The 16,303-nt window shown below is 39.7% G+C and overlaps 1 protein-coding gene across 8 annotated transcripts in view; it reads left to right on the plus strand.

Annotated features, from left to right (window-relative positions):
* The window catches only part of LOC125538990 (endoribonuclease Dicer homolog 4), a 28,339-nt gene extending 12,651 nt beyond the window's left edge, over positions 1–15,688 (plus strand). For 4 of the 8 annotated variants that reach the window (XM_048702327.1, XM_048702328.1, XM_048702330.1 and 1 more), the window contains 20 exons: positions 722–786; positions 881–1,015; positions 1,132–1,260; positions 2,239–2,374; positions 2,764–2,857; positions 3,164–3,356; positions 4,117–4,277; positions 4,383–4,589; positions 4,680–4,945; positions 5,019–5,293; positions 5,381–5,808; positions 6,659–6,759; positions 8,071–8,279; positions 8,367–8,576; positions 10,427–10,870; positions 10,965–11,237; positions 11,651–11,980; positions 13,474–13,828; positions 14,331–14,445; positions 15,291–15,688. In XM_048702327.1, the coding sequence (XP_048558284.1) occupies positions 722–786; positions 881–1,015; positions 1,132–1,260; positions 2,239–2,374; positions 2,764–2,857; positions 3,164–3,356; positions 4,117–4,277; positions 4,383–4,589; positions 4,680–4,945; positions 5,019–5,293; positions 5,381–5,808; positions 6,659–6,759; positions 8,071–8,279; positions 8,367–8,576; positions 10,427–10,870; positions 10,965–11,237; positions 11,651–11,980; positions 13,474–13,828; positions 14,331–14,445; positions 15,291–15,459 (4,295 nt within the window). In that variant the 3' untranslated portion in view covers positions 15,460–15,688. Of the gene's footprint in view, positions 1–721; positions 787–880; positions 1,016–1,131; positions 1,261–2,233; positions 2,375–2,763; positions 2,858–3,163; positions 3,357–4,116; positions 4,278–4,382; positions 4,590–4,679; positions 4,946–5,018; positions 5,294–5,380; positions 5,809–6,658; positions 6,760–8,070; positions 8,280–8,366; positions 8,577–10,426; positions 10,871–10,964; positions 11,238–11,650; positions 11,981–13,473; positions 13,829–14,330; positions 14,446–15,290 lie in introns of those variants that run through there. The other 4 variants (XM_048702326.1, XM_048702331.1, XM_048702333.1 and 1 more) reach the window with 4 other exon arrangements.
* The last annotated feature ends 615 nt before the right edge of the window (positions 15,689–16,303 follow it).

Here is a 16,303-nt window from a genome sequence, read left to right on the forward strand (position 1 = left end):
TTTCAGAAGCACCGAGCGCAAGGAGGACCAAGGTGTGGCGGATGGAATGGTGCAGATGCGCTATGGACTGCTCATAAAAGACGCAGAACCGGTGAAAGAGCACACCAGACCGGGCTAGGACCGATTGTCTGCTGAGATGCCAAGCCAGAAACAAATTAAATAGGACGTGGACAAGAACCTTGTCTGGCACCGTGTCGAAAGGGCTGGAGGCTGAACCAATCCACCATTGTCAGAATAGGAAGCCCTGTATGCGTGTGTTGCCATGGCGAGCGAGCCGGAAGAAGGTCTACACTTTCTGCAGAGCAAAATGGTCCCAGTTAATGTTTGCCAAGATCTAGGCCTATACTGGAGCGACAAAGAATGGGGTAGGCTGCTGCCCATGACATGCTTGTCGGCTTTGCCAGCCACAAGTCGGATGGACAGCCAATTGGTCGAGCTCTGCATCAGCCGCTGTGGTGAATGGTGAGGCAAGATTGCAAGGGTAGGTTGAGGGAAACCCCAGCAATCACCTCAGCAATGGCAGCCTTGGCACATTTTTTTTTTGATTAATATAAAATGCTACAGCTGTTACCGGGGATCTTAGAAATTAGTTGTTGGACTAGCATTGCACTAACTTGAAATATTAGGTTGGTCTCTAGTGTTGCCTACTCCCTGCAATGTAAGTTTTTTTTTTTTTTTACCATTTGTGGTCATGCATCTGTTCTTATGTTTTATATGACAGGCGGGTCTAACAAGCTTAATTACACCAAATGTATCAACAGCCTTGAAGAATTATTGCATGCCAAGGTACATACTACTAGTGTTCCCCAAGAGTTCTGCTGGGTTTAGGAATAATACTTATTGACATTTGTCTTTGCAAAACTTCTCTCATGTTGGATAGGTCTGTTCGGTTGATAATGCAGAGCTGGAAAGTGTGCTTGCTTTTCCTGATATGGAGGTGTACACTTACGTCCCGCTTAGTCACTCTAATCTTACTGTAACTTACAACAAAGAACTTGATCGCTCAAAGCTTGAGGTAAAGTTTTGTTCTGCTATATAGTCGATTATTATTATTTCAAATTCCAATTATACAAGCTTGTGTTTTCTGTTCTTTTTCATCTCCTTTTTGTTATTTCTATGAGTTTGAAACAGAGTGAACGCATACTACGCGAGAGCCTATACGATTTCAAGGATTCTCAGAAGAAACTAAAGTCCCTGGGGAGGTTGCATGGAAATTTAGTATTCTGTTTGCAAGAACTTGGTTCGTTTGGAGCTCTGCAAGTAAGTTGACACTGTTTTATCAAATACGTTGATAATGAAATATCCTTAAGCCTTGTTGTCGGATTCACTCTAATTTGGAACGTCCTTTCTCTTCAGTTAGTTGGTTCAATTTTTTTCTTTTGGGGTGTGGCTTGGGAGCTGTTATCGGATGCTCCTCCCTCGCTTTTATGTGAAAGCGTCCATTTTAGGAACTTCGTAAATACAAGATAAATAATAGATTGTGTTGTGTTTAATAAAGAATGTTTCTTGAGAATTTGTTATAGAATTAGAAATAACACTATTTTTGGGTGAAAGTTTATATTGTTCATATGCGATGCGATGTTCACTTAGCTTGTAACAAATGTTCCGAGTGGATTTACTACGAGCCTATGGATGTACAAGTGCTTCATACATGCATACATGGTGTTTCCGTAGATTGCAAGAAAGTTTTGTTAGTTCTCCTGTGGTGGCAGCCCCCCCCCCCCCCCCCCCCCCCCCCCCCCCCCCCCCCCCACACACACACACATGGGGGATCACAATGGTAGCTGCCCTTGTCATCTACCGACTCCAAATTCAAATCCGCCTAAGGTGCTGATTCCCCACTAACGGACTCTAAATTCTGCCCAAGGCGAACCTCTGCTAAGTCAGATTTTCCTCCTCTAGTTGGCTGCCGTTTGAGTGTCTAACCTTTTGAAGTTGGGAGCATAACGTGTACGCAGGCGTGTATGATCTTGTTTGTCATGGATTCTATATTTCTTGCTTTAATCTTTGCTTATGCTTTTATTTGCTATTTAGTTGTAGTGTTCTTGACTGTTTTCTCCTTTGTTATACCACCTCCATTCCTAAATATAAGACGTTGGGGTAGTTTAAATTAAACTGCCCCAACGTCTTATATTTAGGAATGGAGGTAGTACAAGTGTTTTTTTTTTACTTTTTTGTTGCCTCCTTTTAAGATAGCATCAGATGTGTTATTCCCTATTTTGTTTGATTTTAGCGCAGGCTGCAAAGGCTTTCCTTTCATCTGATGGTGATGTTTTGGACAGAAAGGAGTCTGACATGAACGACAATTCTACCAGATTTAAGCATCATTACCTAAACAAAGCAATTTCTGTTCTGAATTGCAACATATTAGACGGTGAGTTGTTATGCGTGTTCTCACCTAATTGTTCTCCTTTTACCCCTATGTTAGTTCCTAGATTTATCTGGTCCACCTTCCCTATAAATTCTGGCAGTGGATTTTTTTTTTAGTTTCTAACAACAAATCGTCCTGGTTATTGGCTGGATTTGATATCCTGCCTGTAATGCTGATCCAAAATTTTCAAAGCATAAAAGAGAAATATGAACTCATTCATCTTCCTAAAATAACAATATATCTTACTGTTTCCTTAATAACAATCAGTACTCTGGAATCGTTGAGGATATGTACCTTTCGATAAGGTTTTTATTGGAAATAGTTGCCATCTTAAATGCATATTTTTTTTTTCTGATTAGCCCTTCACGAATCTGACAAGACGTGCTTTCTAGGTACCCATGATGATTCATTTCATCTAGAGATGCTAGAAGAACCTTTCTTCTCAAATAAAATTGTGGTTCTTATTAAAATTCTCTCGAGATACAGGTGAGCGTACTCGTCAGTGCTACTATCTTTTTTCATAACATTCTTTATGCTTTGGATTTGTACGTACACATTATGGTACCGGAGTATCTGTACTTAATTTAGGGTGTAACGAAATCTTGTTACTGATTGGGTAGCAGTAATTCCTTTCCACCGGCTTACATTTTCCACATGATAATGTGAAAATGCAAGAAGAATCTAGCTGGAAACCACTATTCAAACATTGTATTTATAACCACTTGAGAAAGTTTCAACATCTATCTGTTCTCATCATCCTGCTTATTTTGCTCTGGTTTCTGCAATAAGCAGGCTAGAGGAAAACATGAAGTGCATAGTTTTCGTGAAAAGAATAACTGTTGCAAGAGCAATAGCACATATCCTCCAAAATTTGAAAGGCCTTGATCTTTGGAAATGTGAGTTCCTTGTGGGACGCCACTCGGGACCAAAGAACATGTCAAGGCAGAAGATGGATGCTATTGTTGAAAATTTCTCTTCTGGCGAGGTATAATAATTGGTGTAATTAGGCATTCATACCTTCTACATGAATTCTTCCGAAGACAATAAAAAGTGTTCTTTGGATAACTATTTTGAATATGTCACATCCTGCATTTATTCTTGGCCTGCTCTTTCTTCAAGAGTAAGTTAACATTTTTTGTGATGTAAATATGTAATTGAGCACACCTGGGAGCATAATCATAACTAGGTGGTTCGTACTGATCTTGGTTGTTGTTGAGGTGGATTTTTAATTTCTTATTGGTGCGCACCTAACTATGAATATAACTGGTTGGCATACAACATCAGGGCCAGCATACACAGACTCTGAGATCCACCAGTTGAGTCAGCGAGTCGGCAGTTTAGTCAAGTATAAGCCAAATTCAGTTTAACTAGGCCATGGGCTAATCGTTTCTGATGGACATTAGTGAGCTCCTATGTTGTAACGGCTGAGTGAGTAGGCACTTACAATATACAAGGATTGACACGGGACAGACTGAAGGATTGGTTCTTGGCTTGTAAAGTGTTGTTAGATTATACTAATAATAAAGACATAGGGTTTTAGTAGGTCTTTTTGACTCAAGCAGGGTTCTATCCTGGATAGGACTCGTGGGACTAAGGGCTTTAGGCCTACATTTGTATTATCCTTGAGTTGGTAATGCATGTGGTAAATTACTTGCGATACACGCCCCAAAATCTAACGTTGGCCTTATACCCGTATATCTACTATGCTTCTTGCATCACAATTCCTTTGCCTTTGCTGTTTGCAGGTGAATCTTTTGATTGCTACCAGTGTAGGTGAAGAGGGTCTGGACATTCAGACTTGTTGCCTCGTTGTGCGGTTTGATCTTCCAGAAACTGTTGCCAGTTTTATCCAGTCGAGGGGACGTGCTCGGATGACAAATTCTAAATATGTTGTTCTCCTGGAGAGGTGATTTTTCCATTAAATAGATAGACAATTGGTGTTAATATTATAGGTTTGATTGTACTTTAGTCCTTGATTTTTGCCCTTCTTATTCATTCTGATACATACCAGGGGCAATCATTCTCAAGAAAAGTTGCTTAATGACTATATTGATGGTGAAGGCATTATGAATGGAGAGATAGACTTGAGAACTTCAAATGATGTGTTTGATCACCTCGAGGAGAAAAGTTATCGAGTGGAAAAAACGGGTGCTTCCATTAGCACTGCATGTAGTGTATCTCTACTGCATCGCTACTGCTACAACCTTCCCAAGGACATGTAAGGCCTGCTGTGTACATCAACCTGTTATGATCCCATGCTTTTATTCATTAGTTCTTTGTTGTACTAATATGACTAAACTTCTTGAAGGTTCTTCAATCCTTCCCCAGCATTCATCTACATTGATGACACTGAGGGGATAATCTGCAGAGTAATTCTTCCACCAAATGCTGCTTTTCGTCAAGTGGATGGCCAACCATGCCAATCAAATGACGAGGCTAAGAGGGATGCATGCTTAGAGGCATACGTGAAATTGTATGAATTGGGTGCTTTGACAGATTTTCTTCTGCCTGGTTCAGGTTCAGGAAAGAACAGGGCATCAACAACAAACGGTTCAGCAAGCAACAGTCATGATGGTATGTTCACTCACTTGTTCTTACATTGTCATAATACTGGTGATTCGGCTCAGCTATTGTTTGCATATTTCAGATGAAAGTCTAAGAGAAGAGCTTCATGAGATGTTAATTCCCACAATTCTCAAACCTTCAACATGCAAACTGGACTGTCCATTGAACTTGCATTTCTACTATATTCAATTCTTTCCCATACCAGCAGATAGACATTATCGGATATTTGGTCTTTTTGTGATCAACTCCCTTCCTATGGAAGCTGAAAAGTTGGAGGTTGATTTGCATCTGGCTCGCGGCAGGATTGTGAAAGCAGGAATGAAACATTTAGGGACGATATCATTTGACGAAGAACAGGCACCGTCTTGCTCATTTTTTCATATGTTAACATGTGATCATTTATTGAATGGCGTATAAAATGTTAACATTGTTTTTTCTTGTCAGATGATGCTGGCACGCAATTTCCAAGAAATGTTTCTGAAGGTTCTCCTGGACAGATCTGAGTTCACTGTATCTCATGTTATGTTGTTGGGCAACAGTGAAACGCTACAGTTTAATTCAACCTTTTACCTGCTGCTTCCAATCAAGCAGGAATTGTATGGTGATATATTTATGATTGACTGGCAAACAGTTAAGCGCTGTTTATCATCACCGGTTTTTAAAGATCCAACTGGTGTGTCTGCGCATGGATCATATTTGCCAGATGAGTCTTTAAGGCTTCTTGATAATATGTACAGTAAAACTGATGTCGTTGGCAGTCTAATCTTTGCTCCCCATATTAAGACATTTTTCGTCATTGATGTCATTCTGAATGAACTAAATGCTAGAAGTGAATACGACGGTGCTACTTATGAAGATCATTACAAGGAAAGGTAACAAACTGAAGGATTATTTGCATCCCCCTTCTTTGCTTTCAATTCTCATGCTACCGTCATTGAGCACTCACTAGGTCATGTATAGCTACATAACCAACCTTAAGATTGCGAGCTATCTGTACCATTTATGAATATACAAATTTATGTTTAGTATGATAATTTGTATCTACTTCACCTATGTCTTCTAGGCATAGCCAGTCCCAAGCCCAGGTAAAGGAGGAGGGTTGTGATAGGCTTGGCGAGCCAACGTAAAAACTAGCCAGTCCCATGGGTATGAAACCCATTTGAGCGAGAGTAGTACTAGGATTTCATATCTAAGGGTTGTCCTCGTGAAAGGGTTTCATATCTAAGGGTTGTGATAGGCTTGGCGAGCCAACGTAAAAACTAGCCAGTCCTTTGGGTATGAAACCCATTTGGGCGAGAGTAGTACTAGGATGGGTGACCTCCTGGGAAGTCCTCGTGAAAGGGTTTTATATCTAGCCTACCCCAACTTGTTTGGGACAAAAGGCTTAGTAAGGGAGGAGGAATGTGTATCTACTTCATGTTACGAAAAGTAGGCCATGCAAGTCAAAGATATAATATCATGGGACCACCCCAGTAGAAATCCCCATAAGAAGCTTTAGTTTTGGGAAACATGTTAGCAAATGTGCTGCTTCTGTCCTGGCTTTACAAGTAGTCTATGTGATGGTCGTATGATAGGTCCACTGAACTGATCCTAGTCATCCCTGGTAGCCTTTTCTCGGCAACTAACCAACTTTTTTTATAAGCAGTTTAAAAGAAATGTTGCGATATTTCTGCTTAAGTGCTTTATTGATGTTCTAATGAACTGATGGACTTTTCAAATCAGGTTTGGTATCAAACTATCACATCCCGAGCAGCCACTTCTGCACGCTAAGCAGCTCTGCAATCTGCATAATTTGCTTCATGACCGATTACGGGAGACCACAGGTTACACTTTTTGTCCCTTCAGAACTAGTACCTTTATAAACTGTTTCCTGTTTTGGACTCTTCTTTATCCAAGCATCACTATTTTGCTTAGCATTAAAATACTTCTAAGTGTTCAACTTGCCGTAAAGTGAAGAAATATTTGTGATGGTCGTCTGTAGTTTTTTTAGAGGGCATGCATCTTTTCATTAAGAGGAGAAGCAAAACATAAGTACAATGTTAGGAAATATGCAACTTGTCTTTCCAGATGACCATGGGCCGATCATCTCTGCAGGAGTGTACAATTTTTAACACACGTGTCGATCGTCTCTTAACGCCACTTGCACCCTGTGATGGTAGTGAGCCAATATTGCTCTATGTAAATTCTTGCTGTCAAATTTTCTTGAACCGCTTGTGAATTGCTTTCAACATTCTGGAACTACTTGTGGATGCATTGGACCTAGGGGTGGGCATATTAACCGAGAACCGTTGCACCGAACCGAAAGAACCGGGACCGAAACCGAAAAGTTTGGTTCCTATTTCGGTTATTAAATCTATAGAACCGAAATTTATTCTCTAATTTCGGTTTTAACACTTGGTTAACCGAAAAGACCTAACAACCCGAAACTACAGAGCATGCCTCGCACCTCCGTATTTTTCTGTTGAAGAAATACACCACACACTTCCTGTATTCTGTATCCCCGCTGTCCTAGGCCAGCTGGCCCAGCTAGCCCAACACGGCAGCTCCAAGTCTCTCTATGCCTTTTTCACTTATCTCACTTTAGCCACGTACACGTCTGGTATGGCCCAAAAAGTGTAGCAATCGGCCCATGCAAAAATAGGTTTACTGTAGTACCACATCGGATAGCCACTAAGAAAGGAAGCGTGTGAAAGGCTATAAAAGGTACTAGCTAGCTAGCCATGTTTCATGTGCCTGCTCGTACGGAAACTTGCGGAGTAAGGCCAAGGAAGAAAATGTATCCGTGCGCATGAAGTTCGGATCTGTTCGGTTGGAACCGATGACAGAACCGATTGTTCGGTTCCAAGAAAATTCGGTTACCTAATTCTGCAAGAGCCGATTGGTCTGCAATTTTTAGAAACCGAAAAACTTTGTGACCTGAAAAACCGAACCGATCGGTCCGGTTAGACCGAATGCCCAGGCCTAATTGGACCTAGTTCTTGCTTCTCTGGTTTAAGCTTTTGAGCACTGTTGATTCAATCCATTTATGAATTGTATTCTGAATATACTGCTCTACTATGATTCCTTAAATGTACCCTATCTAGGTATAGTATTTCTGATGGTGTTCCTTTTCTTATTTTGTTATTTGTATTTAGAAGAAGGTCGTGAATTGATGGAGCACTTTGTGGAGTTGCCTCCAGAGCTATGTTCTTTGAAGATAATTGGGTTTTCGAAGGATATGTGTAGCTCCCTGTCTTTGTTACCATCGTTGATGTGTCGGTTGGAGAATTTGCTGGTAGCTATTGAGTTGAAGGATGTCATGTTGTCTTCATTCTCAGAGGCTTCTCAAATTAGTGCCTCTGGTGTAAGTCATGCAATTTTCGCACCCTTCATGCTGAACTTCTAGTTTGAATTACCTATCCATGCTGCAAATGATGTTAATCTATTTCAGATCCTTGAAGCACTTACCACCGAAAGGTGTTTGGAGAGGATTTCTTTGGAGCGCTTTGAAGTCTTAGGTGATGCTTTTTTGAAGTATGTAGTTGGACGTCACAACTTTCTTACATATGAAGGACTTGATGAAGGGCAATTGACCAGCAGACGTTCTGCTATAGTGAATAATTCACATTTATATGAGTTATCAATCAAAAGAAATTTGCAGGTTAGATATTGTTTTCAGTGAACCCAATATCTGTTTCCCTTCCAAGTTTTGTGTGACCTATGGGTTGTGTTATCTTTGTTTCAAATGTAGACCAAGTTCAGTAGGCTCATCTTCTGCCCATGTTATGCCTTGATTTGTCTGATCATGACCAGAACATGTAGGGAAGAGCTAGATCAGGGTCGTCAAGAGAGACCATGGACAAAGAGAAGAGATAATCATTTTTATTTGTTGTCAATTGATTGCACCCTATGAGTTTATATAGCACCCTACTCAATCTCTTCAGATTCTTGACTGGATACAACTCCTTGGATAACCCCTATCGCCAGGGTTTCTGACCTAGTACATCTCATTTAAATAAAAAGGGGTTAATCTCAACTGGATTAGTGTCTAACCAGACCTAGGACACCAGCTCGGCTTGACTAGCTGAGTCTAATACAACTTAAAACGGAGTCATGCAGGATTAGCTCTGCCTCTTGAGGGCCGGTCCTGGGGCGACAGAACTGGTCGCATGTGGCTCCCATGTGGGTTCACCATTGGTACCCTATGCCCAACACAACAGCTTTTTAAGGTTAAAATTGGAGAGGGTTTTCCCGCATCTGGATCGATTTCACAGCCTTCAGTTTTTTTTTTCAAAATGTTTCAAAAGGCGCTAATGCATAACAAATCAGCTTAGAAAGGGAAAATAAAGTGACAAACATAATTGTCAGAATGTGTCCAGCTTCTGCGGAGCCAACCATTCAAGCGATGAAATTAAAATCCAAAACTACAACAACCAAGGACTGAAGCTGGTCCAACCAGTGTACAGACAAAGGGCATTCACCCTGGAGATCACATCACCATCTTGCTAGACAAATCCTGCAAGGAGATGACACATGTATGATGATGTTGCGGGATCTAACCATTGATTGGCAGATTGAGAGTCTGCTTCCGGATAGTAGGTACCACTGCACAAGACCGCCGTACCCTCGTCGGATCCAATCAGTGAAGGCCTGGTCTCAAACATGAAGACAGTGAAGAAGACCGCTGTTGCCAGATCCAACCATTGAAGGCCCGATCAAGGGTTTCTACCCCGTAAAGGATGAACCATTGCTCTAAGCTGCCGTCTATGACAGCTGATAAAGTGTAACTACAATCATCACAAGAAAAGCAAGATTAGTTCACAATCTGCCAGAGAAGGCCTTTTCTAGATGGACTCGCCATGTGACTATCAGAATTGAACTTAAAGCTGCATGTTTCTGTCAATGTTGCGAACGATAGCCAGGCATATACTCATTAGCGTAACTGAACGATAGCCTACTTTGGAATAGTTACTGATAGTGACATTATAGCCTTTATGAGCTCTGTATTATCTTGGCCTGACCATAATTATCTACAGCTAATAAAGTGAACTACAATCACCACAAGAAAAGCAAGATTAAGCCGCAATCTGCCAGAAAAGGCCTTTCCTGGATGGACTCACCATGTGACTATAGGAACTGAACTTAAAGCCACACTTTTTTGTCAACATTGCACATGATAGCCATATACTCGTTATCCTCCTTACTTAGGAATAATTGCTGATTGTGACATTATAACTTTGATGAGCTCTGTATTATCTTGGACTGACCATAATTATCTACGACGGTAGTCAAACATTCTGTTTATCCTTATGATCTAATTTAAGTACATCCTCTTATTTAAAACATGGTTTGCTGCCTTGTAACATTTTAATAGAGGTCCATGATCCTTGTTTCTGTTGCAAAAAAAAAATCATTACACAAGATAATGAGTTATTTTCCCTGTCAAATACCTGCCATGAATTCTGTAGCGTAACTGAACATCTTTTTTTTTGCATGTCTGTGTAAACTTAGGTGTACATACGGGATCAACACTTTGAACCGACACAGTTCATTGCACTGGGAAGGCCTTGTAAAGTTGTTTGCAATGCTGACACAGAAGTGAATATACACACAGATAGTCGAGAAAACTGTAACTTGAGGTGTACAAAGTCGCATCATTGGTTGCATAGGAAGACTATAGCGGATGCTGTTGAATCGCTTGTCGGAGCATTTCTTGTTGAAGGTGGATTCAAAGCTGCATTTGCATTCCTTCACTGGGTGGGAATAGATGTTGATTTTAAAGATTCATCCCTATATAGAGTATTAGATGCAAGCTCCATCAATTTATCTCTCACGAACCACACCGACGTCGGTGAGCTTGAGGAATTAATCGGTTACAATTTCAAACACAAGGGTCTAATTCTCGAAGCATTTGTGCATCCTTCATTCAATAAACATTCTGGAGGATGCTACCAGGTCAGAGCTTCTTTTTTCTTGCATTGTCATTGGTGAACTGATGTAGTAATCAATGATTTACTCGGCTGACTATGTTCTTTTCGTATTTGATCAGAAATTGGAGTTCCTTGGAGATGCTGTTTTGGAATATTTGATAACCTCGTACCTCTACTCAGCTTATCCTGATCTAAAGCCTGGTCAAATAACCGATTTAAAATCGTTAGCTGTCAGTAATAATTCGCTTGCATATGTGGCAGTCCAGAAAGGTATCCATAAGTATCTTATAAAGGATTCAAATTATCTTTCGTCAGCAGTGAATAAGTTTGAGAATTATATTAGACTTCCCAATTCAGAGAAAGACTTGGTAGAAGAACCAGCATGCCCAAAGGTATTGTTATATCCTTGTAACTGCTACGCCTCTTTAGATAACCCATTTTTAGCGTGCACAATTACTGCTAAAATATAGTGATTATTAAAGTTTTCGATATAAGATGGGATAGTAGGGGTCAGCCGACTTAAAACACAAAACAAGTATTATCATTATCAATAATTGTATAGGAATCATACATTTTTTAGTACTATGGTTATATGATTTTCTTGAGTAACTAGTTGTTGCATTTGATAGGAATCATACATTTTTTTGTACTATGGTTATATGATTTTCTTGAGTAACTAGTTGCTGCATTTGATGTATTTGATTTCTGTTTGACTTGTAGGATTTCTTTAGCAATCACATACTTTATATGGCATAACATTTTTATGGCAAACACTTATATCCTTTTACTGTAATCTTGCTTGCAGGTTCTTGGTGATATTGTCGAATCTTGTGTTGCTGCAGTTCTTTTAGATTCAGGATTCAACCTGAACTACGTTTGGACGCTAGTGCTTATGCTTCTAAAGCCAGTGTTGAGCTTCTCTGACATGCACATGAATCCCATGAGAGAAATTCGGGAACTTTGTCAATCTCATGAACTTGAGTTAGGCCTTCCCGAACCTATGAAAGCCGATGGAGAGTACCACGTCAAAGTGGAAGTTAACATAAACAGCCAGGTGATAAGTTCTGCCGCTGCAAACCGGAATTCAAAAGTTGCTAGGAAGTTTGCTGCACAAGAAACACTTTCTAAACTGAAGGTATATTTTGGTTACTTGGCCTTCTATTTTTGGACTTGCCACAGAATTGTGACGTTTGAGCCATTCCAGTTGGGTGCACAAAAAGCAATTTCTAAACTGAAGATCTGCCTTTGGTGCCTTTGACTTTTGTTTTGCAATTACCATGAAATACGATAATCTCAATGGTTTCATTTGTTTTTTATAAACTGTCAACATGCATTATGGTATTTGGTTTAAATATTCTGGTCCATCATGGGATGATACCATGATTTTGATGGGATGACACTTCCCATGTATGTAATTAGCATTGTGCTTACGAGGGATGAGGTGGCAATGGACCAACACATTCCATTCCTAAATTCAAACCAAACAAGTGCGCCTCATTCATTTTCCGGTTCCTTGAACTAAACACTTTATATGTTCATGACCGCAGATAAATTGCACACCTAATAACCAAACTATGCTGCACATATCTACCACGATCGCCGCAACGCATCGAAGCTTGCCGCCATATCGAGAACTGCATTTTTCATCCCCAAATTATGTGCTTGAAAGACAAATACATCAAATGCCAATCCTTTTTTTTTCCTTTTTGTGTCTGGGTATCACCATGACAACCTCACGACATTGACAAGGTAGAAGAGGCTGGTGCTGGTGATCAGGAACAACGATGGTGTGATTAGGGTTAGGCGGGAAATGAAGCTCTATACCATGTAGGAATTAGAGGAAATAATTATGTGTGTGGATTACAATCCCAACCAGACTTTAATATGTATACAACCAGCCAGTGGTGGTGCCAGGACTACAAACATGTGATGTCAAACATATTTCTCTCTGAATCTTATATTATTTCTTGTATTTGCACATGTAATTTGTATGTAAAGGTTTTGCTCAAAACCTGTGTAGTCAATTGACTATGCAGTCATAACATGGCCTGGCCACTGCAACCAGTCTCTTTTTAGTTCGTCTTGAACATGCATTTCAGACTTTTCCTTGAACATGCATCAAAATGTTTGCCATTGTTTGTTAGAAGAACCCTGGAAAAGGTCTGGAAGTAAAAAACCAACAAAGGGTGGATACAATTGGACTTTTATAGACTGGAATCAGAATACTTTTAATATCACGAACTAGTGCCTTGTCATTCCCCCCCCCCCCCCCACACACACAAGAGCTACAGCCACACACTTATGGTCATTATGTGATTCATGTCTTGTGAAAATGGTTATTATATACTCCCTCCGTCCCATAATGTAAGACGTTTTTTGACACTACACTAGTGTCGAAAAATGTCCCATATTACAGGACGGGAGGGAGTATAATTTAACCATGTAAGTTCACTTGCTATGTTACATGTTTTTTTCTGACCAATTGAATATTTATTTTGGTTATTATTTCTATGGTGGTGTCAGGCAAATTACTGTAACATGATAATTTTCAGTATTGTTGAATGATTCTGTTACTTAAAAGGCTAAAGCGAACTTACTGCTTTTGTGAATCCTTGTGCACTCATGCAGAATTATGGATACACACATAAAAACAAGTCACTGGAAGAGATTTTGCGAGATGCTAGGAAGAAAGAACCAGAACTACTAGGTTATAATGAAGAACCAATCAAAGTCGAGGCTGACATATCTGCAGAAACAAATAATCTGAAGATAGGTAAAGAAAGGGATGCAAACATCTCTTTCCAAAATACAGCAATTTCTATTCGTGGGACTCTTAGAACCTCTAGCCAAAGAACAGCAGGGAATACCATGTTTTCCAAGGATGATGTCAGTATTGAAAGGAATAATCAGCTCAAGGTTGCAAAGCAGAATGCCTGTCTGCCGAAGGGAACAACTCAGAAAAATATTAGAAAGGAGTATCATGGTAATGCTAAATCTAATACATTTTTTATGCACCGTAATGCTCTCCATTAGAAAGTTGAAAAAAAATATGCACACTGTCGACTTTGACCTCACATACCTGGTGGCACTGTGAACAGCACTTAAATTTTGGATTAATTAGCCATTTGTTTTGTCTTTTAACCATGATGTATATATTCTTATGAAGATACGAAATGTCTGTGGTACTTCTCAAGCACCAAGTTTGCAGTATTTGTGGTTTAAATTTGGTGTTGAAACATTCTACATGGAAAGAAGCAATTACACATTTCATCTGACTGTTTATTGTGCATTCAACTTGATTGTGTCAAAACAACTTCATCTATTGAGTGGGAGATAACAAATAGACCCAGATATATCGAGTTAATGTTTTAAGGCGATTGAGTTTGCTAAATTTGCAGGATATACAACTATGTTTTATTATTCACACTTCAAATTTCGTTCTAATTTTAAAGGAAGCGCCTTAACGCTTTTAATCACCTTTGCAGGTGATATGGTAAATAAAACAGCAAAGTCTTTCCTTTTTGAAGTATGTGCCGTAAGTTATTGGATACCCCCTGAATTTGAATTGTGCAAAGAAGAAGGGCCAAGCCACCTCCGAAGGTAAGCTTGCTTGAAGGAGAACATACATCAAGTTGCCTGCATTACAAATTACAATGAATTATAGTCTCCTTGTACGGTTCCTTTTCTTACAGAGTTTGTGGTTTCTTCAGTGTAGAAAATAAAAAATATGTTTCTTATCCATCATAATATATGTCCATTTCTAAGTTCCTTATTTTTGGTGTTTATCCTGGTAAGGAGAGTGGCATGTCAATTCTAGGTTAAATAGTGCTCTAAAAAGGAGGATTAAGCAGAATCTAAGCACAGACACTATTCTTAACCTCAAGCTTTGCATAAACGGTAGTTTCGGGTAGCTTAAGCTGGCAAGGACCGTCATTATTAAGCAGTTGCTTTAACAGTTTGAGAGCAGTGTACTTTTTTATGGAAAGGTCTCAAGAATATTTGTCAATATCTAACTTGTTTAGGAAAATTGCCAGCAAGTCTGGAAAGGTGTTATCTACTTTGTAGTGGTATTCTGGTATTTGTCATACAAGTTCACTGTGGTGTACTGCTTCAGAGCCAAGCATTTGCTACTAGTCAAATACTATGATTTCAGTGGGTATGATATAAAAAAAAGCAAGTTCAGACTATAGTGAACACATAAATTTAAAATCTTAAGACATGTTTCACTGTCATTTTATTTGGTTACGTGATAATGCTTCTTCGTGATATGCATTATATCCAATTCAGGCGTGAATATAAAATGCAACGTAAGTATATGAGGTGATAAATGTGTTGCTGTCTAGTCACATAGTGTGTTGTATTTGTTACAAAATGTTGTGGATACCAATTATTTTACTATCAAGGTGTGTACATGCTCCGCTAACTTCATGCGTGAAATGACACAGATTCACGTACAAGGTTACAGTTCAGATCAGGGGACCCTCGGAGACACTCTTGGAGTGCTACAGCGATGCTCAACTACAGAAGAAGGCCGCACAAGAGCATGCCGCGCAGGGGGCTCTGTGGTATCTCAGGCAACATGGGTACCTACCCAAAGATGAAGTTCGTGTGTAGAAACATCTCTGGATTCCATGGCCCCCGTTACCAGAGTAGTACAATACAACCATTTACTTATGTTGTGGTGTTACGATAGGATGTGTTGATAAATGTACAGCCCATGTATGGCGTATGGGTGATAGGACTTTATAGTTATTCGGTTCATTCATGCTCTGCCGATTTGTAAGATGACAATAAGGCCCTGTTTGGTTCAGCTTTTATCGATGGATTCCGCTACCGCGCAGCAGAATCTGAACCAAAGGACGAACCCGGTAGAATCTGATTCCAGAAATCCGCTGTCAAAATCTGAACCAAAAGTGAAAGCAGCCCAGGACGTGTTTTCCAAAATCTGATTCCGCTGCGGGCCAAAATCTGAAAAAGCTGTATCAGATGGTTTGTCAAATGACCTACATCTTTTTCACATCAGATTTTTCACAACTATTTTTTCACAACAGATTTTTCACATTTACTTTTAGAAATCTACAGCCGAACCAAACAGGGCCTAAAGCTAGCGACAAGGCAGAAGCCAAATCAAACCGCAACAATGAATAAACAACCAGCAGTGACAAGACGTTGGTGTCCAAGCTAAGCATGTGCATTTTCATGAACTGATTAAAATGCTACTTTGAGCAATCCTTTTTAAACCATTTCATTTTTTGCCATTATACGAGTTCTTTGTATTGTTTTTGCAAATCCTTTTGGAGAAATATACGCACTTAACAACCCTGAGCCGGTTTCAAAACTCAGGGCTACCTATTTATGTTCTATTTTTGCTACCATCATGCCCACATGGACAAAAAATAGCAAAGTCAGCATTACAGAAAAACCAAAATATCATAATTTACGTGCTTTTTCAAAAAAA

The sequence above is a fragment of the Triticum urartu genome, chromosome 2, assembly GCF_003073215.2.
Source record: "Triticum urartu cultivar G1812 chromosome 2, Tu2.1, whole genome shotgun sequence".
In the NCBI taxonomy this organism is placed as follows: Eukaryota; Viridiplantae; Streptophyta; class Magnoliopsida; order Poales; family Poaceae; genus Triticum; species Triticum urartu.